This window comes from Hyaena hyaena, unplaced genomic scaffold, assembly GCF_003009895.1.
Source record: "Hyaena hyaena isolate Hyena2069 unplaced genomic scaffold, ASM300989v1 scaffold_559, whole genome shotgun sequence".
In the NCBI taxonomy this organism is placed as follows: domain Eukaryota; kingdom Metazoa; phylum Chordata; class Mammalia; order Carnivora; family Hyaenidae; genus Hyaena; species Hyaena hyaena.
The window spans coordinates 92,052-119,519 of NW_024081191.1; the positions used below are offsets into that span (position 1 = coordinate 92,052).

The 27,468-nt window shown below is 44.8% G+C and overlaps 1 protein-coding gene across 2 annotated transcripts in view; it reads left to right on the forward strand.

Moving 5' to 3' along the window:
* The window catches only part of NID2 (nidogen 2), a 68,338-nt gene that overhangs the window by 21,026 nt on the left and 19,844 nt on the right, over nucleotides 1-27,468 (forward strand). Inside the window, exons 5-10 of one of the 2 annotated variants that reach the window (XM_039256116.1) lie at nucleotides 11,246-11,395; nucleotides 11,829-12,074; nucleotides 13,239-13,439; nucleotides 14,736-14,966; nucleotides 26,160-26,342; nucleotides 27,036-27,164. In XM_039256116.1, coding sequence (XP_039112047.1) covers nucleotides 11,246-11,395; nucleotides 11,829-12,074; nucleotides 13,239-13,439; nucleotides 14,736-14,966; nucleotides 26,160-26,342; nucleotides 27,036-27,164 — 1,140 coding nt within the window. The remainder of the gene's footprint in view (nucleotides 1-11,245; nucleotides 11,396-11,828; nucleotides 12,075-13,238; nucleotides 13,440-14,735; nucleotides 14,967-26,159; nucleotides 26,343-27,035; nucleotides 27,165-27,468) is intronic. The other variant, XM_039256117.1, reaches the window with a different exon arrangement.

Sequence of the window (27,468 nt, forward strand, 5' to 3'; positions counted from 1 at the left end):
TCGCTTGCACACTCACTTGCTGAGTGACCTGAGGCAACTCATGAAACCCTCAAACTTCTGATTTCTCCTCAGTTTGCTGAGGGGACCATCTGAGATAACAAAGTTCTCAGTGTCTGCACGGCTTGATCCTTAATAAATGGTGGCTGCTTTTACTAATTATGGGAGATTTAAGGCAGTGGGAATGAGGTAGGGCAGGGGGGTGGCTGGAGGTTAGACAAGAGGCTTGTTAAATCACTGTGCCTTAATTTGTGCCTAAGGGCCACTTTTCTGTCAAATCGAAGATGTGAATTTTATTGGGAGCCTTTTCAGTGAAAATTACACATATCTAAAGAAAATTTAAAGCCAACTACCAAAGATTTTTAGTAAAGGGAATTTGGAGGTAAAGATGCAATCCTAAAATGATCTTTTCACTTGATTTCCTGCACTGGGAAGAGGTTGGAATATTAAAAAGCACATCTGTTGGCCAACAGACACATGAAACGATGCTCAGCATCCCTCCTCATCAGGGAAATACAAATCAAAACCACACTGAGATACCACCTCACGCCAGTCAGAGTGGCTAAAATGAGCACATCAGAGAACTCTAGATGCTGGCGAGGATGTGGAGAAACGGGCACCCTCCTGCACTGTTGGTGGGAATGTAAACTGGTACAGCCCCTCTGGAAAACAGTGTGGAGGTTCCTCAGGAAACTAACAATAGAACTCCCCTAGGACCCAGCAATAGCACTGCTAGGAATTTACCCAAGGGATACAGAAATGCTGAGGCATAGGAGCACATGTACCCCAATGTTCATAGCAGCACTCTCCACAATAGCTAAAACATGGAAAGAGCCTAAGTGTCCATCAACAGACGAATGGATCAAGAAGATGTGGTTTATCTAGACCATGGAATACTACATGGCAATGAGAAACAATGAAATCTGGCCATGTGTAGCAACATGGATGGACCTTGAGGGTGTTATGCTGAGCGAAATAAGTCAGGCAGAGAAGGACAAATACCATATGTTTGCACGTATAGGAGGAACTTGACGGAGGACCAAGGGGGAGAAGAAGGGCGGAAATGGTGGGGGAAAGGGAGAGAGGCAAACCATGAGAGACTCTTGAATGCTGACAAAAACTGAGGACTGATGGATGTGGGGGGGAGGGGGGGATGGGCATGAAGGAGGGCACTTTGGGGATGAGCACTGAGTGTTATGTAGAAACTAATTTGACAATAAACTATTTGTAAAAAAAATAAATAAATAAATAAAAAACAAAAAAAAAAATAAAAGATCCCTAGATACAGAAAAATGAAGGTTACCATTCAAGAACATTGAAGCAAAAAAAGCCATTAAGTGTAATAAATAATAGCATTATTAGAAATATAAATAAAAAAAAAAAAAAGCACATCTGTGGAGTGATTGATTAAAGGGTTAAGAAGAAAGGGGCTACACAGCCTGCCTTGAGCTGTGAAAGGTTGAGCTCGCTGGAGTGAGGGGAGGAGGCTTAAAGAATATAGAGAACAGAGGCGGCAGCCATAACCCTCCTAGAGCATGAACTGTGGTATTTAGCAGCTGCTGGAGGGCATCTACTCCTGACGTCCTAGAAACGGCAAAATGCATATGAAAAAGCTGGTTAGTACACTGAGATGTTATTAAAAAAATACCTAACTAGGAATTTTTGAACCGTGAAGAAAAAAAAATCAGCAACCGCATATTAGCACAGAGGGAAGACTTTAAAACTTGAGAGGAGAGAGGGAAACTTGGTGAGTTTGTGTTTTCACCTCAGGCTTTAGGAAGACTGTGTGGATTGTAGAACCATGGAGTTATTACATACTTTTTTTTTTTTTTTTCCAAATGAAACACTGGCGCCCCAGGGGTCCATCCAGCAGAAGTGGACTTCCTCTGTGATAGCTGCTGGAGGGGGGCAGCAGCGACTCACACGGAACATTGCCTACAAGTGGCCAGTGGAGAGCTACCTGCCTGGCTGTTTCTCCCAATGGAGTGAGGGAGGAGGATTTGGGTGTTGGGTGACTTGTGCTCGATTCTCAGCTCTGCCCTGTGGCTTGGAGTAAGACATATACTCTGACCTTCTTTTTCCTCAGCTATAAAATGGAGAAAATGTAAACCGTGTGAAGTAGCTGTGAGGATTAGAATTGAGTATGGCAAGCACCATGCCCAAAGCACTTTAATCTCCCCTTTAAACTTACAAGTCGTGTTGCCAAACCAAAATATTAAGATTTAGTTAAAGAACCCCCAAATATCTCTCCCTCTCTTTTCAAACTTTTTTTTCCCTTAGGGACTCTTTGTATAGACTTTTCTTCTTGTTGAGAAATCTAGAGTCTTTTTCAGGTCTGCTGACAGCTAGCTCAGAGCCTGGAGCCTGCTTTAGATTCTGTATCTCCCTCTCTCTCTGACCCTAACCTGCTCACACTGTCTCTCTGTCTCTCTCAGAAATAAATAGAACATTAAAAAAAAATTTTTTTTAGAGTCTTTTCAGAACATGTGTACATCACTCAAGAATGTCCCAACCACACTCTATTTTTAAAAATTTATTTATTTTGAGAGAGGGGAAGGGAGGGGCAGAAAGAGGAAAGAAAGGATCCCAAGCAGGCTCCGCACTATCAGCACAGAGCCTGACACAGGCCTCCAACTCATGAACCCTGAGATCGTGACCTGAGGCAAAATTAAGTTGGACGCTTAACCGACGGACTCACCCAGGGGCCCCCATATCACACTCTAGTTCTGGCCTTAAGTGTATTATTTGCTTTGTTCTATTTTCATAGACCACAGAGCCAGCAATAAAATGGATATGCAAGCACCTTCTATCTAAGGTGCCTTATTTGTCCAGGGAGCTCCAGGAGCTTGTTGGCAGAGCAGAAAGTTACCTGAGCACCTACCACGGGCCCTGCTCTGACCCAGACACTAGTGGAAGTGGCATTTATCACATACACCCTGGGACTCTAAGTGGGAAATACTTTTAGTTTGTGCTGTGACAATCAGCCTTCAGAACTGCGCTGTGTGCTTGGAGATGCTGCTATTCTTCCCATTTTATGGAGGAAGAAGCTGAAGCCTGGAAATACTGAGTGACTTGTCTGAGTAAGAGACAAGGAGGCCATGGGAAGGATTGGCACACACTGTAAGGTGACACAGCAGAGGGCGGACCCACGCATCCCTGCAGTCTGGGAAGTCTTTGTGAAGGACAAGGGCCTTGAGCCAGACCATGGCGTCAGAGTCTGAGCTGAGAGAGGGAAACAGGGGAAATGGTCTGGACGGAGAACTGACAAGTGAAAATGGAGAGGGAGAGCGTGGAGGGGGTGGGGGAGAGAGGTAAGGACTACAGCTGACTAGGACCAGGTCTGGCTGTGTGGTGGGTGGTGGGCATGATGGCCTGCAGAGCTCGCAGATACTCCTGAACCCGGTGGGGTGGTGCTGTGAGCGCCGTCATCTAACCTCAGCCTGCATGATGAAACCTCAGCTGTTCCCGCTCACCGTGGGGTCCTGGTGTTCCCACTTAGACAGCAGTCGAGCCGGGAAAGCGCAGGGTATCCCAGGGATTTCCCTGTGGCTTCTGGTCCAACCCTCCTTCCGGCTTTGGGAAAGGCTGCAGGAATGTGTTACTCGTGAGCTTCCACCCTGGGATGAATTAGAGCCGGCTCTACCTCCCACTCCCGCCCTTCCAGATGAGAAGTTGTCTCTCCTGGGGACACGTCCAGGTTGCTGAGGGTCTGTGAACACAAAGGCTTCCCTTCCCTGTGGACACACCTGCATGGGAGCGCCTGCTGGTGTCATGACAGTAGATGTAAACCACTGCTCATACCACCCCCCAACTCCTAGTAACTATCTACCCAGCCAGCATCACTGTACACTACACACACACACACACACACACACACACACACACACACCCCAGAAGAAAACAAACTGAAAATTGGAGGGAAAAGTATACCACTGTTTTTTTTTTTTTAATTTTTTTAATGTTTATTTTTGAGAGAGCGACAGAGCATGAGTGGGGGAGGGGCAGAGAGAGAGGGAGACACAGAATCGAAAGCAGGCTCCAGGCTCTGAGCTGTCAGCACAGAGCCTGACATGGGGCTCGAACTCACAAGCTGCGAGATCATGACCTGAGCCAAAGTCAGACGCTCATCTGACTGAGCCACGCAGGCGCCACTATACCCCTGTTTTTCATTACAAAGTTGGATGTGGTATTTCATACTAGTCAATCATTCTACAAGGCAGGGAAACTTAGGAAGATCTTTCCTGCAGTGAAAATGTGGGTCCTTTTCCTGAGCAGTAAAAGCTGTTGAAAGTAAAAAGCCACTCCAGCTGCCAAGGTCAGCTCCCTGTGAAAGCCCTCATCTGCTCTGTGTTCCTATACTGCCCAGAGCCAGTCTGCCTTCCATGTTCCTCGATGGCTGGCCAGAGCCTTTAGGGAAGGAGGGCGGTCCCAAGGGTGAAATTCGGTACATATGTATTGCTGGCAGAATGAAGACTGAAGGGCAGATCAAATCTAGGGCAGAGAAGTTTTCCTTTTTTTTTTTTAAGTAGGCTTCATGCCTAGCGTGGAGCCTAGCGTGGGGCCTAGTGTGAGGCTTGAACTCTCCACCCTGAGATCAAGACCTGAGCTGAAATCAAGAGTCTGTTGCTTAACCAACGGAGTCACCCAGGCACCCTTATTTTCAATTTTCTTTTTTATTTAGAGAAGTTTTCCATTTTTGTGAAGAACTCCCAATGAAGACGAATCTCAGGAAATTTGAAAGGTGCCTTCTTTATGTATCCCCACCCCATTTTTCTTTCTGTGAAGGATATGAGAAGAGTGAAAAAGCATTAAAGCGGAAAATGAAATGAGATGGGAAAGTCCTCATGTTAACAAACCTTTGTAAACTGAGCACATTCAAATCTGGCCGGCCTCTGCCCTCCTGCTGTGCCCGGGCACAAGCCAGCCGACTTGTCTCTAGCATTTTGACTCCCTGTGACAGGTGCACCCAGGCAGAGAGTGGGTCTCAGGAGGGTCTGGAAGACAGCCTGTGGATACATTCAGGAGAGAAGAAACCATGGAAGAAAAATGATTTCTCCAAGTGTGGGCTTTAGTCCCCTAGCATCTGATTCACCTGGGGCCCTTGTTTAAAATGCCGATTTCCACACCCCTCCTCCACCTTCTGAACCAGAATCTTCATTTTTAAACTAGGTCCCCTGGTGTGATGGAAGGGGCATGGGATTTAGAGCCAGAAGATCATATCACCTCCATGGGCCTCAGTTTCTCATCTAGAAAATGGAAGTAATACCTCTTCACCAGAATAGGAAAAAGTAGATGAAAATGCATTCAAAACTCTGATGTAAAGAGGCATATAAATGATCAGTGGAGAAGAAAACGGTCACTTGTTTTGGGATACGCTCATGGCACACTCATCCAGCTCGGATTCAGACATTGATTCTATACCTTCAAGTGGCTCAGCATCTTTGGATGTACCCGCAGTTCCCGTAGAAATTGGAGAAGGCACGTTGGCCAGAAGCCTGGCTTTTCTTGCCTTGGACTGATAGCTGCATGTGGGATCCTGTTTCTAGGTCCAGTTCTGCCTCTTCATCAGGGAGGGGATTGAGCCTCTGGGCTGGTGGCTCTGGGCCCAAGCTGGCAGTAAGCGCTGAGTCCTGCTGCTCCACTGGCCAGGAATGAACGTGAGGGCATTGCCTGAAACCCCGCCACCCTCAGTGGCTGCTAACTCTCAGGTGAAATTCATTAACTCCCTTTAAGGAGCATCCTCAAGCTCAGAAATGGAAAATCTACAAATGGCCTGAAGGTCATCACCAGTGGGCACAGGAACCCCCTGGGGAGTGGCTCAGGTGCAGGCGCCTGGGACGCACCCCTAGAGACTGACCCTAAGGTGTGCCCTGGAAATGAGCATGTTGAAGAGGCACCCCAGATGATTGTGATGCAGTGGTTCCCCATGGTCCACGGAGAAATGCAGCTCTTCCGAGTGGCTGAATGGTGCCCTCCCAGGGTAGAAGTCCTGTTGGAGGGGGCAAGAGCATCCCTGATGCCTCCCCACCATTGCTGGTACGGTTCCCTCACAGACCTGCTCTTCCAGTCTCCCTGTCTCAGGCGATGGCAGCTCACCCAGATGTGAACGTCACCGTGGGCTTCTCTCTGTCTTCTCTCTTAACTCTCACCTTCTCCCCCTTTCTGCACTCCATCCAACCCATCACCAAACCCTGTTGACCCCGTCACCAAAATATTCTCTCCACCAGATCTTCCAGCTGCCGGGTACACACTCACTCAGTGGCTCGTTCCTGAAGTATCGTAGGTCAGATCTCGTCACTCTTTGGCTCAAGATGGCCTGTGGCTCCCCTTCTCTCAGATTAAAGCCCAGCTCCTTCCTGTGACCTACAGGGCCCTGTGACAACTGGCCAATATCTCCCCAGCCTTCTCTCACCACCCCTGTTCCTCTCACGTGCCCCTAACTCCAGACCTCTGCCCGGAGGTCACCTTCTCCCAAGGTCCCCCTTGATCCTGTGCCCGTCATCAATGGGCGCAGGAACGCCCTGGGAAGTGGCCTAGGCCCTGGGGAGTGGCCTAGAGCCAAGTCTCCGCTCCTACTCCCAGCCCTCTCCACCTTCCCTGACTTAAGATTCTGCACAGCTCTTAAAAACAACCTCTGTACTAAATAAGTTACCTGTTTGTTCAGTGCTGCCTAGGAGTATGTAAGCTGCAGGACAGCATATTAGTCGGTTGTCGCCCTAATTCCTGGGTCAGAGTCAGGCAGTGCTCAGAGTGAGTGCTCGCTCACATTATTTGTTGAATTAATAAATGAAAAGTGCAACAGGCATTTACCTACGTTTTGCCTGACAAGCCGATACTGTATTAAGTGTGCATATCTGCGTGCACACCTGTGTGAAGGCAGGCACACTGAGGAATCCTGAGGGGAGCCTGTGTTTCCCTCTGTCAGGAGCGAACTCCACTTCTTTCCCTTGTAGCTGTCACGGGGCAGGAAGGCTGAGCTTATATTTGTAGCTCGACAAGCTCCATCCTGAGAATGCAGTATTCTACAACAAAACCTGCTTACAAATCTGCCTGAGCCAGTTTACTAATAACCAATAACCTGTTCTAATTATAGTTTGTCTCATAATGGCCTTTCATGGGACCCTACCCATTACTTACTTTAGAAAAATGCAGTCTGGGGGGCGCCCGAGAGGCTCAAGGGGTTAAGCATTTGACTCTTAATATCTGCTAGGGTCTTGGCTCCTCCCACTCCCACTCTCAAATAAGCTTAAAAAAAAGAAGAACAAAAATGCAGTCAGTATGCCCATCAGCTTAAACTTTTGTACTGTTGCCTTTGTAAGTGCTGAGCAGCTGTTTTACCCCTATGAAAGCCGTGCCTGCGCCCTTGCTTTTTAGTTAAATAAACCTCAACTCTCCCAATCTGCATTCCTCCTGCATCCCATCTCTCCGTGCGTGATGACCAGCTCTTGCAATGGGGGTTGGGTGCAAGAACAAGTCTTCACGAGAGAAACGGGGAATACGATACAGGGAATACAGACCCACTGTTTCTTTAATCCAGGAGAACAATGTTTAGGGTTTGGTTTTGTTTTTACTGGACTTAACCGGAATATGGCTACCCTTTAGAGCTGTGTCCCATCGCTTTTGTACCTTGGTCCTCAGAGGTACGTTCAGGAAAAAATGTGATTGCTGGCAACGGAGGTGTGAGAAGGGGTGTCGCCCTGATTTTAGAGAGCATTTCTGTGGTTTGCACAGAGCCACGGCCAAGGTTGAGTTCTAGAGGTTGGGGTCCTCCTGCCACTCCCCCCCACCCCACGTCCCTCCCACCTTGTTCTGGAGGAGAGTCCAGATGGCAGCTCTGCGCTGAGAACTTGCCAGGGTGCCAGCTCCCCCAGGAACTCCTTCTTCACACTTAGCTGTTCCCTTCGGAGCTGGACGAACCCAGGCTGACAAGTTACTTTTTACTCAAACTGGGTCCCAGCCTCTTAAATCAGTGGTAGACGACGATACAGTTTTCTTCACAGCAGGCTCTAGACTACCCATTCTGGATTGTTTTTGGGGTGGGGGGAGTTCGGAGGTGGTTGTGAGTTCTGTGTCCCTTTCCTAGTTAAAAAAAGAAAAAAAACCTTCAGGATTATGGCTAAATTTCTACTTTATCAAACTAGAATTTCTCAGCTGTGTCGTCAAGGCCTAATACCAAGTCTTGAGTCCCTGACTTCATTCTCACGCTGTTCCCAGAGGTTTCACTTGCGTCCAGATTACCTGCCCCGCCAGCCCCTCAGCCTGCTGCTTTCTCAAGAATCTGTCAGCAGCAGCCAAGTGCTGCCCCGGAAGTTAATGCTCCTGCTGCTCCTCCCTCCTCTTAACCTGTGCTCTTCCCCACAACACACCGCGACCGCTGCCTGGGTCCCCTCAGCTCTCTTCTACCATCAGGCTTGATTTATAAAGTGCGCCTCAAATCTTACTTGCTGAAGCCAGTGCTGATCACCCACCAGCATCTGATCAGACCCTTAAGCCAGCTCTTGCGGCCCGTGTACTTGGCTCCCACTGGAGTGCAGCTGGAGCCAGACCTCCTGGGTTCAAATCCAGTTGCCTGTAGTGACTTCAGGAAATTCACTTTAATCTGTGCTTCAGCTTGTTTATCTGCAGAACAGAGATAAAAACAGTCCCTGCTCTTGTGCATACTGAAGGCGTTAATAAAGTACATAGAGTGGTATGTGGGGTAGAGGAAGCGCTACTTAAATGGTAACTTTGTTGTCTTTTTACCTGCTGATACAAGTCTCTGTCTGGCTGTGTTTACTTACCTGGGGGTACAGCTCCCCTCCTTTGGTTTCCTTGTTTGCTGTTCTTCCCTGGAGTCCTGTGTACATGTTAATCTTCCCATTTCTTCCTTACCCTCCGGTTTCCTCCTCAGACCTAGGTCCGGAGCCCAGGTCCGGAGGAGTAGGGCGTCTGTCTCCCTCTGGAGCTGGCACCCCGCAGCAGCAGCAGAGCCCAGCGCTAGAGTTCTGTGCTGTCCCTGCTTGTCCCCGCACTCCCCGAGTCTCCACCCAACCCCCCCCCCATTCCCCCGCCCCCGGGATGTGAAGACCAGGTGTGCACAGCCACTTTGCCTCCTGGTGGCCACGCTCTGGCTTAACATCATCCCTGGTGTCTGAAGAGAGCCCTCTCTTCTCCGTTAGCGCCACCACACCCCCACCCCACTCTCTTGGCCATTTCCTTTATGGAAATAGCATCTGCTCAATTCCTTTGTTTCCTGGTAGTACAGATTGCCCCCCCCCCATGTTTTTTTTTTAATGTTTATTTATTTATTTTGAGGGGGGAGTGGGAGGAGGGACCTAGAGGGAGAGAGAGAGAATCCCAAACAGTCTCTGCACTACCAACGCAGAGCCCGACACGTGGCTCGAACTCACAAGCCATGAGATCATGATCTGAGCCGAAACAAAGAGTGGGACGCTTAACCGACTGAGCCAACAGGTGCCCCTGATGGCCCCTTTTTTTTTTAATGGGCAGAATAAGTGGGAGATGGAAGGAACCCCTACTGCGCCACTGTGGTTTCGTAGAAGAGCTGTAATTGTGGCCCCTCTCTCCTACTGCAAAGCAATCTGGCTTGTGCCATACCCACCACCAGACACTCTGCAAAGGCACAGGGTATTTTTTAAAAAAAAATTTGGAGAGTGCTGCTATGAACATTGGGGGCCATGTGTAGCAACATGGATGGACCTTGAGGGTGTTATCNTAGTAGTACTATAGCCATATTGGAGAACTTATCCTCTCTCAAATGAGTTTAGGCTCTAATTTATCCCACTTAGATGTCATCATGTAGCAAGTGGTTTTGACCTTTCACTATCACAAGAATTTGTACAGGATGTTTTAAGTACTAAGTGGGTCCTAGAGTCTATCCTCATTCTCATCAGGCTGGGAGAATATGATCTGTAAGTTTTTTCCTTGGAGATTACATAGCAGATTTCTCTCCTACTCCTCCTTTTCCTCTTTCTTCTCCTATTTTTTCTTCTTCATCCCCTTCTCTTTTTACTCCTCCTTCATAGAAATATAGTGTGGCTATTAAAGCTAGAGTTTTGTAGAGCTTCAAATGACCCAAAGAACCATCTAGGCACTTCTAAGACTTGGAAATTTAGGACCCACAAGGTACAGGCTCTGCACAGGACCTGTTCAAGATCATATAGCTCATACCGTCTTTAGAAATCTACCTTGAGGGTGTTATGCTGAGCGAAATAAGTCAGGCAGAGAAGGACAAATATCATATGTTTGCACGTATAGGAGGATTAGGAGGAACTTGACGGAGGACCAAGGGGGAGAAGAAGGGGGGAAATGGTGGGGGAAAGGGAGAGAGGCAAACCATGAGAGACTCTTGAATGCTTAGAAACAAACAGAGGACTGATGGATATGGGGGGAGGGGGGTGGGCATGGAGGAGGGCACTTGTGGGGATGAGCACTGAGTGTTATGTGGAAACTAATTTGATAATAAACTATTTGTAAAAAAAAATAAAAATAATGCAAATTATTATTAAAAAAATTTAATGTTTTATTTATTTCTGAGAGAAAGACAGCATGAGCAGGGGAGGGGCAGAGAGAGAGGGAGACACAGAATCTGAAGCAGGCTCCAGGCTCTGAGCTGTCAGCACAGAGCCCCACTGAGCCACCCAGGCGCCCCAGACACAGGGCACTTAACAGCTGGACCCCTCTTCCCCTCCCCCTCCTTTTCCGTACATTCTCCGTAGGGGTGTGTGTGTCCTTTAAGGCCCTTCTCTATCAGAAGGAAAACCTCCCTCTCTGGGCAGATGAGACAGGCTACAGGCTATTCTCTTTAGGTACAGGATCCCCTAGTGCTTGGACCTAAGACCACATTTGTTATTTCTCTTTTCAGTCTTCCTCTCCAGGTCCTTACTCTCAGGTCGAGTCACATAAAATTGCTATTTGACCATTGTAAACCCACAAAATGGCAGCTTGGTACAGCCGGGCCTCTCGCGTACTTGCTGGTTGGTTTGGTGCTCCTGCACTCGCCCCCGAGCCCACCAGCTTTGCGGTGGGACCAGATGGGAGCAGTCGGTGGTATGTCTGGCCAGAAGACAAAGCCAGCCGACTCCCCTGGGTTGAGTGTTGTCGCCGTCTCTTAAACATCAAAACCCCGTTTGTTTATTACTATCTAAACTGATTTTGTGGAGCAGATGTGGTGTCCACGAGGAAGCCTGGCAGGAACGATGCTGGAACCACTTAGTCCTTGTAAGGCAAGTTTGTTCTTACTTTCCAGTCTTCACGTATAATGCTGCCAGCAAGGAAACCTGTGAACGCAACCACGGACAGTGCTCCCCGCACGCCTTCTGCACGGACTACGCCACTGGCTTTTGCTGCCACTGCCAGTCCAGGTTTTACGGCAATGGGAAGTACTGTCTGCCAGAAGGTAGGAGATGCTGGATTGACTGGACTGGGGGCTGCTCTGTGTATATTTTTGCCGCTTGCCTGTTTCCAGCCGCCGCTGTGACTCTGCTTATGGACCTTGAATCTCCGACCGCCTGAATCAAAGCACTGGCAATGTGCAGGTGCTTAATAAGGAGAAATGAATGCATTTGGGCTGGTTTCCCAATTTGAGGATTAGCCAGAAATCTTTCCTCCTTATTGCCAGCTCATTAGAGTCAGGGCGGATGGGAGAGTGGATGGGAGAAAATAAATTGAAGACAGGTCTGTTTTGTACTTAGATGGATAATTGGTTGGTTAGGGAATCATGAAAATGGATAAAAGACCCGAGTTTCCGGAATTGTGAGTGGAATTATTTTCTGTGTACCCATCCCCAACCTGGACCATGGTCAGAGTTGACCGAATTTGCTCTCTTTTAGGGGTGCCGCATCGAGTCAACGGGAAAGTGAGTGGCCACCTCCACGTGGGCCACACGCCCGTGCACTTCACTGACGTGGACCTGCATGCTTACATTGTGGGCAATGACGGCAGAGCCTATACAGCCATCAGCCACATCCCACAGCCCGCGGCCCAAGCCCTTCTCCCACTCACACCAATCGGAGGCTTATTAGGCTGGCTCTTTGCTTTAGAAAAGCCAGGCTGGGAGAATGGCTTCCGTCTCACAGGTGAGCAGCAGGGGCCTTTAAGGGGGCCGATGGCTACCAGCCGTCATGCTTGGGTTTTTATTCCGTAAAAGAGGATCCGTTTGTTCAATATTCTACAGGTGTGTAGCTGGGCCTGGTTTGGTCTCACAGGACTGTTTTCTTCCACATGTTCTCCAAGTTGTCCTGAGAATTGGGATGATTCCATTTGGACCCTTTATGTCCTTTCACCGGAATTGGTTGAAGCTTGTTTGTTAGGTTGTGTTTACGTGAGTTGTGACCCACAGATCTGTCAAATAGAGATGCACAAATGGAGATTACAAGGCATCTGGTGAGGAGTTTACTTTGCCAGTAAACTTCCTCCTCTCTCACCCCCACGACTCTGACCTCTAATGGTACAGACCAGGGAATGCCTCCCACACTCTAGCCTGCAGCAGATCACCTGCAGTGCTTGTGAAAAGGCAGATTCTGGCTCTGTGAGCCTGGGCTGGGGTCTGTGATTCTGTTTTCCTAACCGAGCTTCCCAGAGATGCTAACGCTGGTCTAAGAGGATCTTTTTTTGGCTTTTCCTTCCCTACCTGAAGAGGTTGGTTTCCTGCTGGCTTTATCACAAGCAAAGTACTGAGAGAAAAGTTCTTCCCCCACCTCCAGAGCTATTTGTAGGATCTTGTTTTCAATCAAGGTTTGAATAAAACTTTGAGTCACAAGTAGGTGCAGTATACTCCGTCACATTTGAATTTCAGGTAAACAATGAATTATTTGAATAACTTAGTAAAAGTATGCCCCAAATACTGTAGGAGACGTGTTATACTAAAAGTATATTCATTAATTATCTGAAGTTCAAATTTAACTGGGTGTTCTACGTTTTTTTTGCTTGTTTGTTTTTCGCTAAGTCCAGCAACCTCAGAAAGAGAAAGGTCAAGATGTTACTAGTAGCTTCTCATGGAAAACAAGCTGTTACAAAGAGAAGCAGTGTGAAATGAGGCAGGATGAAACCACACTGTTTAATAGAAACTTTGGGGAACTGACGAAATCGGCAGCTGATGGTACTTAGTCTTGGATGGCAGATGATCTCCGTATGCACCATCGCCAACAGCAGTAGGAACGAAGAAGCGCACTGCGGTGATTGTTACTGGAAGGTGCAACACCTCCTGTTAGCTTTGTGCTGAAGTCTTTGTTCCTCCCCAGGTGCCACCTTTACCCATGAAATGGAAGTGATTTTCTATCCAGGAGAAGAGAGAGTTCACATCACTCAAACCGCCGAGGGACTTGACCCAGAGAACTATCTGAGCATTAAGACCAACGTTCAAGGCCAGGTGCCTTACATCCCAGCAAATTTCACAGCCCACCTAGCTCCCTACAAAGAGCTTTACCACTACTCGGAGTCAGGTATGTGTAACCGTTTTGACATTTGTAAAATGGGCAGAGTGCATATCTTGTAAGATAGTTGTGAGGATGACGAGTTATTACATGGAATGTCCTTAGAAAAGTGTGGTACGTAAAATGAGGTCAATATCATTTTATTACTCTTATTAAATATGTAGTATACGTGAGAGAAGTGTTGGCTCCTACACAAATGAATATCAATATTCCTATGCCAGTACTTTCAAATAATGAATGAATAGCAACTTTGTCTATGGGGGTGGGTAGGGGTTGTATAATTATATACAAATTTTAACCACCTGTGCTATCTGGGCCATGGAAAAATATTATCGGAATTTTTACTTGTCCCATAACATTGTTTCAGCCCGTTTTAAAATGAGATGCTACACTGTTTTGTACAACTAATGCTACATTTGGAGTCACAAGATAGGAATTCACATCATGGATTTGTAGCTTAAAGTAGACGAGGGCTAAGGTCACTTGCCACCTGAGAGCCTATTTTCTCATCTTGAGAATGAGCAAAAGAACACCTTTTCTCTCTACCTTCCATGGTTGTTGTGTGTAAATTGTGCTGAGTTCTAGAAAACTACCTGAATGCAAGATACTGGCGTAATCACATCTGCCGCCCTGTGGCACAGCAGTTTGCTTTGAGCCGTGCCTTTCCTGCTTCTGTGTTGTGAGAGTTGGGATGCTGGACAGAGGGTGGACAGAGGAGATTGGGCAGTGGAAACCCAGCGAGTGCACAGAGCAGCTGATGGCCAGAAGACTGGTCTGGGCTTCCTACTCCACGCTCACACTGAAAGAACGTCCCCTTCCTTTGTCCAGAACCCTTCAGACTTAAGTCGCGAGCTGTCCCTCTGTGCAATCTTGAGCAGGAAACCTTGGGGTATAGAGTCGGGCTGCCTTGTGTCCCAGTTCCCACTCTCCCACATGCTGGCCTCGCGTCTTAAGCCACTTCTTAACCTCTGCAAGGCCCCCTGCGCGCGATCACCGCACCCACCCTGCTGGGGTGAGGCATAAACAAGGCCGTGCTTGGAGAGCACCTGGCGTGGCTGGCATGCGGTGGCAGAATTGATCCTTTGCTAATAATGATGGCAATGATTGTACCTCCTCCTCCTCAGCACTTCGGCTTTGCATCTGCTCAGATTCCCGGAATTGCCTGACGGGTTTTCCATATTAACTCAGGAACTTCCCAAGGGAACATGCTCCAGGAATCATATGAAAAACAGAAAAATTGGCCCCACGTGAAAATCTCTAATATTTAAAAAACTTATCAGTTTGGCTGAATGATGTCTGTTGCAGCTGTGACCTCCACAAGTTCCAGAGACTACTCGCTCATCTTCGGTGCCACCAACCAAACACTGTCCTACCGCATCTACCAGAATATCACCTACGAGGCATGCAGGCACGCCCCCAGACACCGGGCCATTCCCACCACCCAGCAGCTGAATGTGGACCGGGTCTTTGCCTTGTACACTGAAGGGGAAGGGGTGCTTAGATTTGCTGTGACCAATCAGATTGGCCCAGTTGAAGGTATGTTTCCTTTTGTTGTTTTGGGCAAAAATTGCATCCAGCATTTTTATAATTCCTTTTTGAGTAGCCTCAAATTTCTGAGTAGCCTCAGAATGATTCACAGAAGTTACTAAGGGTTACTGAGTACCAGGCTCTGTGTTAGGTGCTGGGTGTAAGGATGAATAAAGCAGGGGCTTGTCTGTGAGGTGGAGAGAGAGGTAGAAATGGAACTTTTAGAACAGTGCTCCTACCACACTAAGGAATAGAGTACAATACACGAGGCTGGTTGGTGGCAGCACACCACGTTTGTGCCAGTCTCTGTTGTGGATATATCTGTGAACAAGGTGAGGCCAAGTTAGGAGGGAGAATCATGCTGACAAGTATTTGTTACAATACTGATAAGAGCATGACGCTATGAGCCTAGTCTGTAAGAGTAGGGAAGAGGTCTTTGAGAAGGGACACTTTAGCTAGAACTTAAAGGATAAGGATTTCACCAAATCAAGATAAGACAATGAGCCAGTGCCTGGAAGAACAAAAGGAACCACATGTGAGAGAAACCCAAGTTAACATTATACTCAGTGAGGAAAGCCTGGATGCTTTCACTCTAAAGATAGCTATTCCTGCCACTTCTACTCAGCACTGCATCGGAAGTCTTAGCCAGGGCAATTAGGCAAGAAAATAAAAGGCATGGAGACTGGAAAGGAAGAAGTAAAATTATCTCTGTACTCCTATGATGTGATCTTATATGTAGAAAGTCTAATTCATTAAACTATTAGAACTAATAAGTTCAGCAAAGCCAAAGGATATAATTTTTGTATATTGATCTTACATTTCTGTATAGTAACAATGAGCAAACGGAAAAGGAAACTTTAAAAACAATTCTGTTCCTGAAATATTTAGGAATAACTTTTTAAGTAAAATACTTTTATACTGAAACATATTAAAGCATTTTTGAAAAAAAAATTAAGACATAAATAAATAGAAAATTAGACCTAATACCATGTTTATGAATCAGAAGACTGATTATTAGCATAGCAGTGCTTCCTAAATTGTTCTATAGATTCAACTCAATCCTATCGGTTAACCAGTTGGTCTTTCTGCAGAAACAGAAATTGATCCGAAAATTCATGGAAATTTATGGAAACCAGAATAGCCAAAACAAAATTGAAAAAGAGCAGTTGGAGGAATTCCACTTTAATCAAGACCATATAGTCCTGGCGGAGGATGGATATAAAGATCAATGGAATAGAAATGAAAGTCCAGAAATAAACACTCACAGCTACAGTCCATTGATTTTTGACAAGGTTACCAAAACAATTCAGTTACCAAAACAAAACAAGTGAGGGGAGAGAGTAGTTTTTTTAAACAAATGGTTCTGGGACAGTTGGATAGCTGCATGCTAAAAATGATTATGGACCCCTATCACGCCATATACAAAAATTAACCAAAAATGGGTCAGAGACCTTAATGTCAGTTAGCCATATTTTAGAAAAAAATACAGGGGCAAATTTTTGTGACTTTGAATTTGGCAATAGCTTCTTTTTTTAAATGTTTATTTTTGAGAGATAGCAAGCACGAGGGACAAGGGGGTTGGGGGGAGAGGATCTGAAGCAGGCGCCTCACTGACAGCAGAGCTTGATGTGGGGCTTGAACTCACAAACTATGAGATCATGACCTGAGCTGAAGTTGGACACCCAACCAACAGAGCCACCTAGGCACTCCAGCAATAATTTCTTTATGTATGATACTGAAAGCATAGGCAATAAAGAAAAAATTGGGTGTCATCAAAATTAAAAACTTGTGCTTCAGAGGATAATACCAACAAAGTGAACATACAACCCTCAGAAAGGGATAAAACATTTGAAAATCATGTATTTAATAAGAGACTTGTATCTAGAAAATATGAAGAACTCTTACCATAAAAAGAAATAATGTAAAAAATTTGGATAGAACATTTCTCAGAAGATGTGCCTACTGGGTAGTTTGTATATGAAAAGATGCTCAATATCAGTCATCAGGAAAATGCAAACACAATCAAAATCATAATGATACTACTTTACATGCACGTAGATCACTATGTTAAAAATAACAAGTGTTGGTGAAGATGTGGAAAAATTGAAACCCTCATACACTGCTGGTGGGAGTGTAAAAATACCTACTGTGAAAAATAATCCCAAAGTTAAACACAAAGTTACCACTTGAACAATTCTTTTTTTTTTTAATTTTTTAAATGTTTATTCAGTTTTGAAAGACAGAGACAGAGCACAAGTGGGGGTGGGGCAGAGAGAGGAGACACAAAATCTGAAGCAGGCTCTAGTCTCTGAGCTCTCAGCACAGAGCCCAACGGACCATAGGATCATGACCTGAGCTGAAGTCAGACATCAACTGACTGAGCCACCCAGCCACCCCACCACTTGTGCAATTATATTCATAGCTATATAACCAAGAGAAAAGAAAACTTATGTCCCTATAAAAACTTGTACATGAATATTCATAGCAGCATTATTCAGAATAGGCAAAAGGTAGAAATAACCCAGATGTCCATCAGTTGATGAGTGGATTTTTAAAATGTCCTAATCCATACAATGGAATATGATCAAGATATAAAAAGGAATGAAGTACTGATACATGTTACAATATGAATGAATTTTGAAAACATGCTGAATGAAGGTAACTAGTCACATATTGCTTGATTCTGTTTATGTGAAATCTTTCCCCAAAGAGGCAAATCTACAAAGAGAGTAGATCAGTGGTTGCCTAGGCCTGGGGCATAAGAGAAAGATATGAAGTCGATGGCCAAGAGTACAAGGTTCTTTTGGGAGTGGGTATTAAAATGTGTTAAACTTGATTGTGGTGATGGTTTTTAGTATATTTACAGTTAAGCAACTATCTAATTGTATTCTTTAGATGCGCTCATATATGTTATGTGAGTTATATCTTCACCGGAAAAAAAATTGCTGTGGGGTAAAAAACAAAAACAAAACTAAAGCAGTATTTCTCAAACTTCAATTAGAATTAATCACACCTGTAAAGCATGGTAAACATTTAGATAAGAATGTTCTAGGCTTGTTAAGGCACTAAAGGGCATGAGGAACCTTAAGTACATATTACTAAGTGAAAGAAAGCCTGAAAAGGCTACATCTGTGTGATAACTACAGTTGACCCTTGAACAACACAGGTTTGACTCCGCAGGATTACTTATGTGTGGCTTTTTTTTTTATACAGTACTGTAAATGTATTTTCTCTTATGACTTTTTTTTTTAACTTTTATTTAAATTCTAGTTAGTGTTTTTTGTGCAACATTGGCTTCAGGAGTAGAATTCAGTGATTCATCACTTATATACAACACCCAGTGCTCATCACAGGTGCCCTCCTTAATCTCTGTCATCCCTTTAGCCCGTCTGCGACCCACCTCCCTCCATCAACCCTCAGTTTGTTCTCTATCATTAAGAGTTTCCTATGGTTTGTTTCCCTCTCCTCCCCCCCTTCCCATATGTTCCTCTGTTTTATTTGTTAAATTCCACCTGTGAATGAAATCACATGGTATTTGTCTTTTTCTGACTGGCTTATTTCACTTAGCATAATATCTAGCTCCATCCACATTGGGGTGCATGTAGCCCTTCAAATCTGTATTTTTGTATCTACTGGGTAAATGCTTAGTGGTAGAATTGCTGGGTCATAGGGTAGTTCTATTTGCAGCTTTTTGAGGAAGCTCCATACTGTTCTATAGAGTGGCTGCACCAGTTTGCATTCACACCAATAATGCAAGAAGGTTCCCCTTCCTCTGCATCCTTGCCCACACCTGTTGTTTCATGTGTTGTTAATTTTAGCCATTCTGACAGGTGTGAGGTGGTATCTCATTTTTTGACTATCATTTCCCTGGTGATGAGTGATGTTGAGCATCTTTTCATGTGTCTGTTAGCCCTCTGGATGTCTTCCTTGGAAAAAGTGTCTATTCATGTCTTCCCATTTCTTCACTGGATTATTAGTTTTTTTGGGTGTCGAGTTTGGTAAGTTCTTTATAGATTGTGGATACTAACCCTTTGTCAGATATGTCGTTTGCGAATATTTTCCTCCCATTTTGGTTTTGTTGATTGTCTCCTTCACTGTGAAGAAGCATTTTATCTTGATGAAATTCCATAGTTCATATTTGCTTTTGTTTCCCTTTCCTCTAGGGATGTGTCTTGTAAGAAGTTGCTCCAGCTGAGGTCAAAGTGGTTGCTGGCTATGTTCTCCTCTAGGATTTTGATGGTTTCCTGTCTCACATCTAGGCCTTTCATCCATTTTGAATGTATTTTTGTGTATGCTGAAAGAAAGTGGTCTAATTTCATTCCTCAGCATGTTGCCATCCAGCTTCCCCAACACCATTTGTCGAAGAGACCGTCTTTTTCCATTGGACATGCTTTCCTGCTTTGTTTCCTGATGAGTTGACCATATTGTTCTGGGTCCATCTCTGGATTTTCTGTTCTATTCCATTGACAGACATGTGTGTCTCTTTTTGTGCCAGAATCCTACCACCTTGATGACTACAGCTCTGTAAAATACCTTGAAATCAGGAATTGTGATGCCTCTAGCTTTGCTTTGCTTTTTCAGGACTGCTTTGGCTATCTGGGGTCTTTTGTGATTCCGTGCAAATTTTAGGATTGTTTGTTCTGGCTCTGTGAAAAATGCTGGTGGTATTTTTATAGGGATTGCATTAAATGTGTGGATTGCTTTGGGTAGTATAGACCTTTTAACAATGTTTGTTCTGGCAATCCATGAGTATGAAAAGTTTTTCCATTTCTTTGTGTCCTCTTCACTATCTTTCCTAAGTGTTCTGTAGTTTTCAGAGTATAGATGTTTTACCTCTTTGGTTAGGTTTATTCCTGGGTATCTTACTGTTTTTGGTGCTCTCTTCTGATTTTCTTAACATTTTCTTTAGCTTACTTTATTGTTAATAATACGTTACATGATATATAAAGTATGTATCATATTTCCTTGCCTTATTGGTAAGGGTTTTTTGGTTAACAGTAGGATATTAGCTTTGGGGGAGTCAAAAGTTATATGCAAATTTGCAGCTCTGCAGGGGTCAGCACATTGTTCAAGGGTCAACTGCATGTAACATTCTAGGAAAAGTGAAACTACAGAGAATAAAAAGATCAGTGGTTGCCAGGAGTTCAGGCGGAGGGTTGTGGGGGAGGGGACTAGGGAGAGCACAGGGGTTTTAGGGCAGTGAAACTACTCTGTATGCCTCTATGTTGGTGAATAGATGTCGTTATACATTTGCCCAAACCTATAGAACTGCATAACACAAAGAGTAAGCCCTAATAAACTATAGACTTTAGGTAATAATATCAGTATTGGCTTATCGTTAAAATATATCACAGTAATATAAGAAGTTAATGAACTGCACTTGGGGGGGCTATGGAACCTTTCATTTATGCTCAAGTTTTCTGAAAACCTAAAACTGTTGTTTTAAAAAAAAAAAAAAAAGTCTTGATTAAGAAAAAATTTTTTACGTGAGCCAGAGGATGTGCCTGCAAAGTCCAGGAACCCTAACAGATAGGAAATTGTCAGATGAGAGGAAGGTTTAGTTCTGAGAGCCAATAGCTAGTGTTTTCTCCTAGAATGTGAGGCACACCTAAGGAGTAAAGAGAGGGTCTCCCATGTTTGGCTCTGTATTGATGTTGTTGAGGCCAGAGTCACTTCCATAGGTGATTCTGTGCCTCAGCAATGGAAAGGAGGGCTCAGTAAGCCTCCTCAGGCTTGAACTGTGAGCATCACTTCAGCAAGATGATAACAATATTAAGGCAAGAGGGCTGGACTCTTCACAGATTCGGAAGTGACTCAAAATGAGAATCCTGAGTTTGTAGGTGTAGGTGTGCGGGTGGTTTGGTTTTAGGAAACTTGCTTGGGGGTACAGCCATCGGGAACCCAAAGATGATAAGGTATTGAATTAATACAATGGAAATGTCAGTTGATTTTAGAGAAATGTGCATCCCACAAGGGAAAAGGTTATTGCCTATTTCTCAAGAAAAGATTTAAACAAAAACAGCTGAGGACAACATCCTTCAGCACTTTGCTGGGTGAATGTGTCTGATCTGTAAGAACAGTGATTAGTGGAAGAGCCTCCTAGGCCATGGAATCCAGCTCAGATTCTAGAATTCTGTAGTGAAAAGATAAATCTCTGGGTGTATTTTTCCTGGCGACGCACCAGATGAGAGTAACAAAAAGAATGCTGGCAAACTGGCAGGTACCAAGTTGCTAATTTGTCTTTAGAACTTGATGTGATTTTTCCCTTCCATGCAAGTTAAATATAATAGCAAAGGACAGTTTATTTGGTGCTGAGCACTGCTTTAAGTACTTTCATGAATTAACTCAGTCCCATAAAATCCACTGCCCAACAAGGGGTCATCATCCCCCATTTTACAGAGGCTGAGGTATAGACATGAAGTAACTTGCTCAGTCACAACTAAAAAGTGTCCAACTGGGTCCCAATCCCGGGCCCCAGATCTAGAGCCCACCTCCTAACTTGCCCGGCACTGCTTTTCCACATGGACTCCACTGGCCTCAGGACTGCCCCATAATTTGGGCCGAATTTCAAGAGGGAATGTGTTTTAACCCTGTGTGTTTGCACCCCGGTTCATCCACCCTTGTGGAAAACTGCAATACTATTGTTTCTATTCCCTGAACAGGAGAAAAATGGGACTGGGGGGGTGGTGAGGGTGGAGGAGAAAATAACGAACAACTGACAAAATAAAACCTTTTTACCTTTTTCTCCCTCCCCTCCTCCCCCCAGTACCTAGCAGTATCATCTCAAGTGTTGCGTTTCTCCAGAAGGAATGGCGATCTGGTTGGAATGTCTGGGACACGGCACAGCTGCCCCATTAGATGTGGGCACTTGTGGCTTCCCAGGGCTCTGGAGGCACTGCTGTCCAGTCTTCCCAGTGAGCGGTCAGAGCCTGGGGCTTGGCCCACTCTTTAGCCGCAGCACCCAACACCCCCCCCCCAATGTCTGAGCTTCAGGTGTGGGTTGGCTGTCTCCTGTGGGGTCCTCAAACAGGACCCCGTTATGCCTCCTGTCCTTGTGCCCACCTCAAGGCTCCTGGCACGTCGAGGAGACTGGGCAGAGGGCCACGCAGTGAGGCGGAACGGACTGTTCCTTGAAGGAAAACTGCTCTTCTCTTCTTGATTAAATGAGTAAATTAGTTCCAGATCCCCTGTCAGAGAGTCAAGCTGTTTAAGAGGGTGAGGGCAAAATAGAATACGTCGTAAGGAAGATAGTGTTGTTCTTGCTATAATAGGAGAAAGCTAACAAACCATAGAGAGTGAATAGCCAAATGGTTTTAGAAATACATTTTTATAAGCCATGTTTTGGAAACCAAATTCAGCGAGCAGGGCCCATGCTCAGACAGGCTTGGTTTAATGCTCTGTTGTTGTTCTCTTGAAACTCTTCATTTTTGAACAAGGGGCTCCGTGTTTTCATTTTGCACTGAGCTCTGTGAATTATATAGCCCCTCCTGTCAGTGTAGGATATTTTAAATCAATTTCATGTAATTATGGACATTTTGCCCCCTCAATTTCAGGTAGGCCAGAGTATCCCGTCCAAGTTTGCAAGTCAACTTTTGCACTGCAGGGTTGTTTTTTTTTCATGCCTAACAGGGCGGTGAGCTCTCGAGGTCTATCCATACTCACTAATCTTTGCTAGAATGTGCCACCATGCAAATTTGATGCTGGAAAGTAATGCACAAGAAGGTTAAGCATTGGTATTTACAAACGAAAACATTTCGGAGATCACTTCCCCCTTTGGCTGGGTAGGCCAGGCATATTATACAGTATCTTCTCCTAAAATGGAGAAATAAGGAATTATCTTGCTCTCAGCTTTCAGTGAGGACATGACCCTGTTCTTAACCATAGCCATGCTGTGGACTGTCTCAGGAACGCGGCCTGTACTACCCTGTAAGCACAGCAGCCTGCTTGGGTCCCGTTCACCAGGAGATCCAGAGGGGAGAACGAGGGATGCTCCAGGGTATCTGCTGGATTTGCAGAGCCAGGCTCACGCTGACATACTTAAGTTCATTGGGGTTTAAAAAGCACTGGAGCCATATGTTGGTCCTTTTTTCTTGGCAAGGTGTCTGTAACATACACCACCCAGCACCACTGAGGCAAACCAAGGATAAACCCGTGGCCCTCCTTTATTTAGCCATAATATGGGAACAAGAATATTGTTCCCATAAAGTGTTTTATAAACACTTATGTGTTTATTATAAAGTGATAGGAGGTATTTACCAGAGAGCAGGGAGTCCTTTCAGAGACTCAGCGATGGCATCCCAGCTCCTGGCATACTGGCAGAGAAAAACAGAAGAGTCCACGTGGACAGTGGGCAAGCCCTGGGACAGTAGCTGGATGTCCTGAAGGACTGCAAGGGAGTCCAGTCTGAGGCAAGTGACAGCCACAAGTGTCACCTTGCATCTAGACTAGGAGTTAACTTTGGGCAAGGCCTACCCACCTGAGGTACAGTGGGTGGGGAGATATGGGTGAGCTAGAGAGAAATAAGAGCGGATCTCAGAGGAGGTGGTGCTAGGAAGTTCAAGTAGGTGGTGTTGCCAACGTGTCTACCGATGCCAAGAGCTGGTTCCTGGAGCAGTGGTAGCTGTCAAGATCCAGGCAGAACTTGGGGTACACTGAGCTCGCTGTGAAGACAGGGACCGGGCACCGGCAGAAGTCCAAGGCAGAAGCTCCAGTTATGACTTAGATGAAGCTCTAATGGTAGCAGCGATAGCTACCACTAGATAGGGACAGCAGGAGGTTTGGATAAAGCTCTTGAAATCATTTGGATCTAAGATTCAAATCAATTCTAGGGACTGAGACATAGCTGAAAGCAAGTTGAGGATGAACAGTGGCGCCACTGAGGAGGAAAAGGGAACATAGTAAGGACTGGGTGGGCCTGCCCACTGGGGACGGAATTGCCTTCCACATACATTATGTCGGGTTTTCTTTATTTTCTTCAGTTTTACCCGATCTAAGCGTTGTCTTTATTCCCATTTCACACCTGAAGAATCAGAGGGGTAAAGGGAAGTGCCCAGAGTTAATGGATTCATTGTGTCTGGGGCTATCTCCAACACCATCTCTGTGTCCTTGGCTTAGATGAGATGACTTTATAAAGTTCCTCCAGTGGTGTCTGTAGCAAAGTGGTAGAAAGCATGGACCACCTGGCTTCTTATCCCCACTCCATGCTCCTTGTGTCTGTGACCTTTGGCACAGTACTTGGCTTTTCCATGCTATAGTAAAGATGAAGATATTAACGCTATATGTAAAGGGTTTAGAACAGTGCCTGGCAAATAAGTGCTCACTGAGCATTACTACTGTACTCTGTCTAGAAATAAAACCCTTTAGGAAAGATCTTGGGTGTTAACAGTTATCACTACCCAGTGGATGGATGGATCTCTGGCAAGGTTAATCCTGAAAAGGAAATACTGCAAAAATCGTTCCTCTTTAGTCTTCTAAATCTTATAAAAGCAAGATTTCCCATTAATGAAATTTTGACTTCTAAAATAGTGAATTTTAGTGAGAGATTGCCCACTTTCGGGGCAAAATTTGGGGGTATGAGCTCCTGCTATATCATTTCAATTTTTCCAGTGTCGCCCATGGATCTGCAAGAATAATGGGGATGAGAGCCAACCTCAAAGCTCTCTTGAGAATCACATGAGCTGATAGAGTGAAAGCACTTTAAAAGTATGCCATGTTTTGGATGTTTTTATTCCCTGGGCACAAGTCTAATGTAAGTAAGAAAAGGTTAGGTGTCTGTAGAGTAGGCAAGAGGAAGCCATTCTGGAATTTAAAACTGCAACTTGGACAATCCAGCCCAGCTTTGGGTATTAATAATTTAGTAAGGTTGCCTGGTGGGCTCCCAAACAGATAAGGACACAGTCAGTCTCATGGAGTCTTTAAATTATTGTCAAGTTAGCTAACATACAGTGTATGCAGTGTAGCCTTGGCTTTGGGAGTAGATTCCCTTGATTCATCACTTGCATACAACACCCAGTGATCATCCCAATAAGTGCCCTTCATAATGCCCATCACCCATTTTCCCCACATCTCTAACTACCCCCCCTCATCAACCCTCAGTTTGTTCTCTGTATTTAAGAGTCTCTTATGGTTTGCCTCCCTTTCTGTTTGTAACTTATTTTTCCATCCCTTCCCCTAAGGTTTTGTGTTAAGTTTCTCAAATTCCACATATGGGTGAAAACATGATATCTCTTTTTCTGACTGATTTATTTCACTTAGCACAATACCCTCCGGTTCCATCCACGTTGTTGCAAATGGCAAGATTTCATTCTTTTTCATCTCTGAGTAGTATTCTATTACATATATATACCACATCTACCTTATACATTCATCAGTTGACAGACATTGGGGCTCTTTCCATAATTTGGCTATTGTTGACAGTGCTGCTATAAATATTGGGTACATGTGCTCCTACGAATCAGTACTCCTCTCTCCTTTGGATCAATTCCTAGCAGTGCTATTGCTGGGTCGTAGGATAATTCTATTTTTAATTTTTTGAGGAACCTCCATACTGTTTTCCAGAGTAGCTCCACCAGTTTACATTCCCAACAACAGTGAAAGAGGGTTCCCCTTTCTTGACATCCTCACCTACATCCTTGTTTCCTGAGTTGTTAATTTTAGCCACTCTGACTGGCATGACTTGGTATTTCAATGTGGTTTTGATTTGTATTTCCCTGACAGTGAACAATATTGAGCCTTTTCATGTGTCTGTTAGCCATCTGGATGTCTTCTTTGGAAAAGTGTCTATTCATGTCTTCTGCCCATTTCTTCACTGGATTGTTTGTTTTACAGGTGTTGAGTCTGGTAAGTTCTTTGTAGATTTTTGATACTAACCCTTTATCCAGTATGTCATTTGCAAATATTTTCTCACATTCTGTTGGTTGCCTTTTAGTTTTGTTGATTGTTTCCTTTGCTGTGTGTTTTCTTAATCTGGATGAGGTCCCAATAGTTCATTTTTGCTTTTATTTCCCTTGCCTTCAGAGACAGGTCAAGTAAGAAGTTGCTGTGGCCAAGGTCAAAGAGGTTGTTGCCTGTTTTCTCTTCTAGGATTTTGATGGTTTCCTGTCTCACAGCTCACATTTAGGTCTTTAATCGATTTTGAATTTATTTTTGTGTCCCACGGAGTCTTTGATCTCCTTTCTGTGCCATTCTCTTTACAACAACCAGATGGTGCCAATGTGGTTTATTCCCTCTCTGCTCATGCAGGGGACTCAGCCCCCACCCCAGTGAATCCTTGCTATGATGGGAGCCACACGTGTGACACGAAAGCTCGGTGCGATCCAGGGACGGGTGTAGACTACACCTGCAAGTGTCCCTCTGGGTACCAGGGAGATGGACGGAGTTGTGTGGGTAAGTTGTATGTGCTATGTTCCTTCATGGGGTCCGGTCCGCCAGCTCTGTGTTTATAGAAGACAAGTGTGTCTGCTTTGACATCTCCACTGATCAACAAGACAAGTCTAGCAGCTGTTAACCTAAATGCTGTTATTTAAAAACTAAAGCATATTCTTGTCAGGTTTGAGCAGATAGGTTTGATGTGGGTGGGTGGGACTGGGAAAAGAAGACATCTATTGTAATTCCTACATATTTTGAATTCTTAAGTCTTGTCGTTTTAATCCTGTATTACATATTTTCTTATATTTACTAAAACGTGTTTTCAGGTTGTCTTCAGGTTTCAGACATTGTGTTTCTTTCCCCTGTTACATCCCCACAAGCCACAGAAATTTCTTTCTTTACATTTCTAAAAGAAGAATCATTAGTGTGTTTTTCTTTTAAATGTTGAGGGGTTTGTTCTAAATACTTAAAGAATTCTTGGAATATTCAGATATTTCTCCCTGTGACTTATACTTGCTGGAGATAAATATTATAAGCTGCAACGTGCATTCACATCGATGCTTAGAAGTCTTACCTTTGCTCTTCTGTTTAGTCCACCACCCATTTGTCCTGTGGAAGCTTCATAGTAGTGAGAAAACATCGTGTTTTCAGACCTTCTACCTGTAGAACCCTTGACTTAAGCAGCGCCTTTCTATCCTTATTTCTTCTTAGATATAAATGAATGTGCAACTGGCTTCCATCACTGTGGCCCCAACTCTGTGTGCACCAACCTGCCGGGCAGCTATAGTTGTGACTGTCGGAGTGGTTATGAGTTTGCAGATGACCGGCACACGTGCATCTGTGAGTGTTAAGCCATTTCTCGTTTTGGCCAAAATGGTGCTGAACCTTGCTTTTTGATTCATTAATGTTTCCACTCTGATGTACAGAAGCTCTGCTGTATGGTTTCCAAAAACCATTTGAAATAACCCTATGGCTCAGTTCAACCCTTTATTTGGATGTTGCTTTCCTCCAAGTATATACTTTTGGTGTTGAGTTATTGGAGGGTGTTCACCCAGTTGGGATTCCGTTTGTCTTGGTATTTGGCCCAATCATGTAACAAGAGGATGAACCTCTAGTACTACCACTTCTAGACAAAAGTAAAATA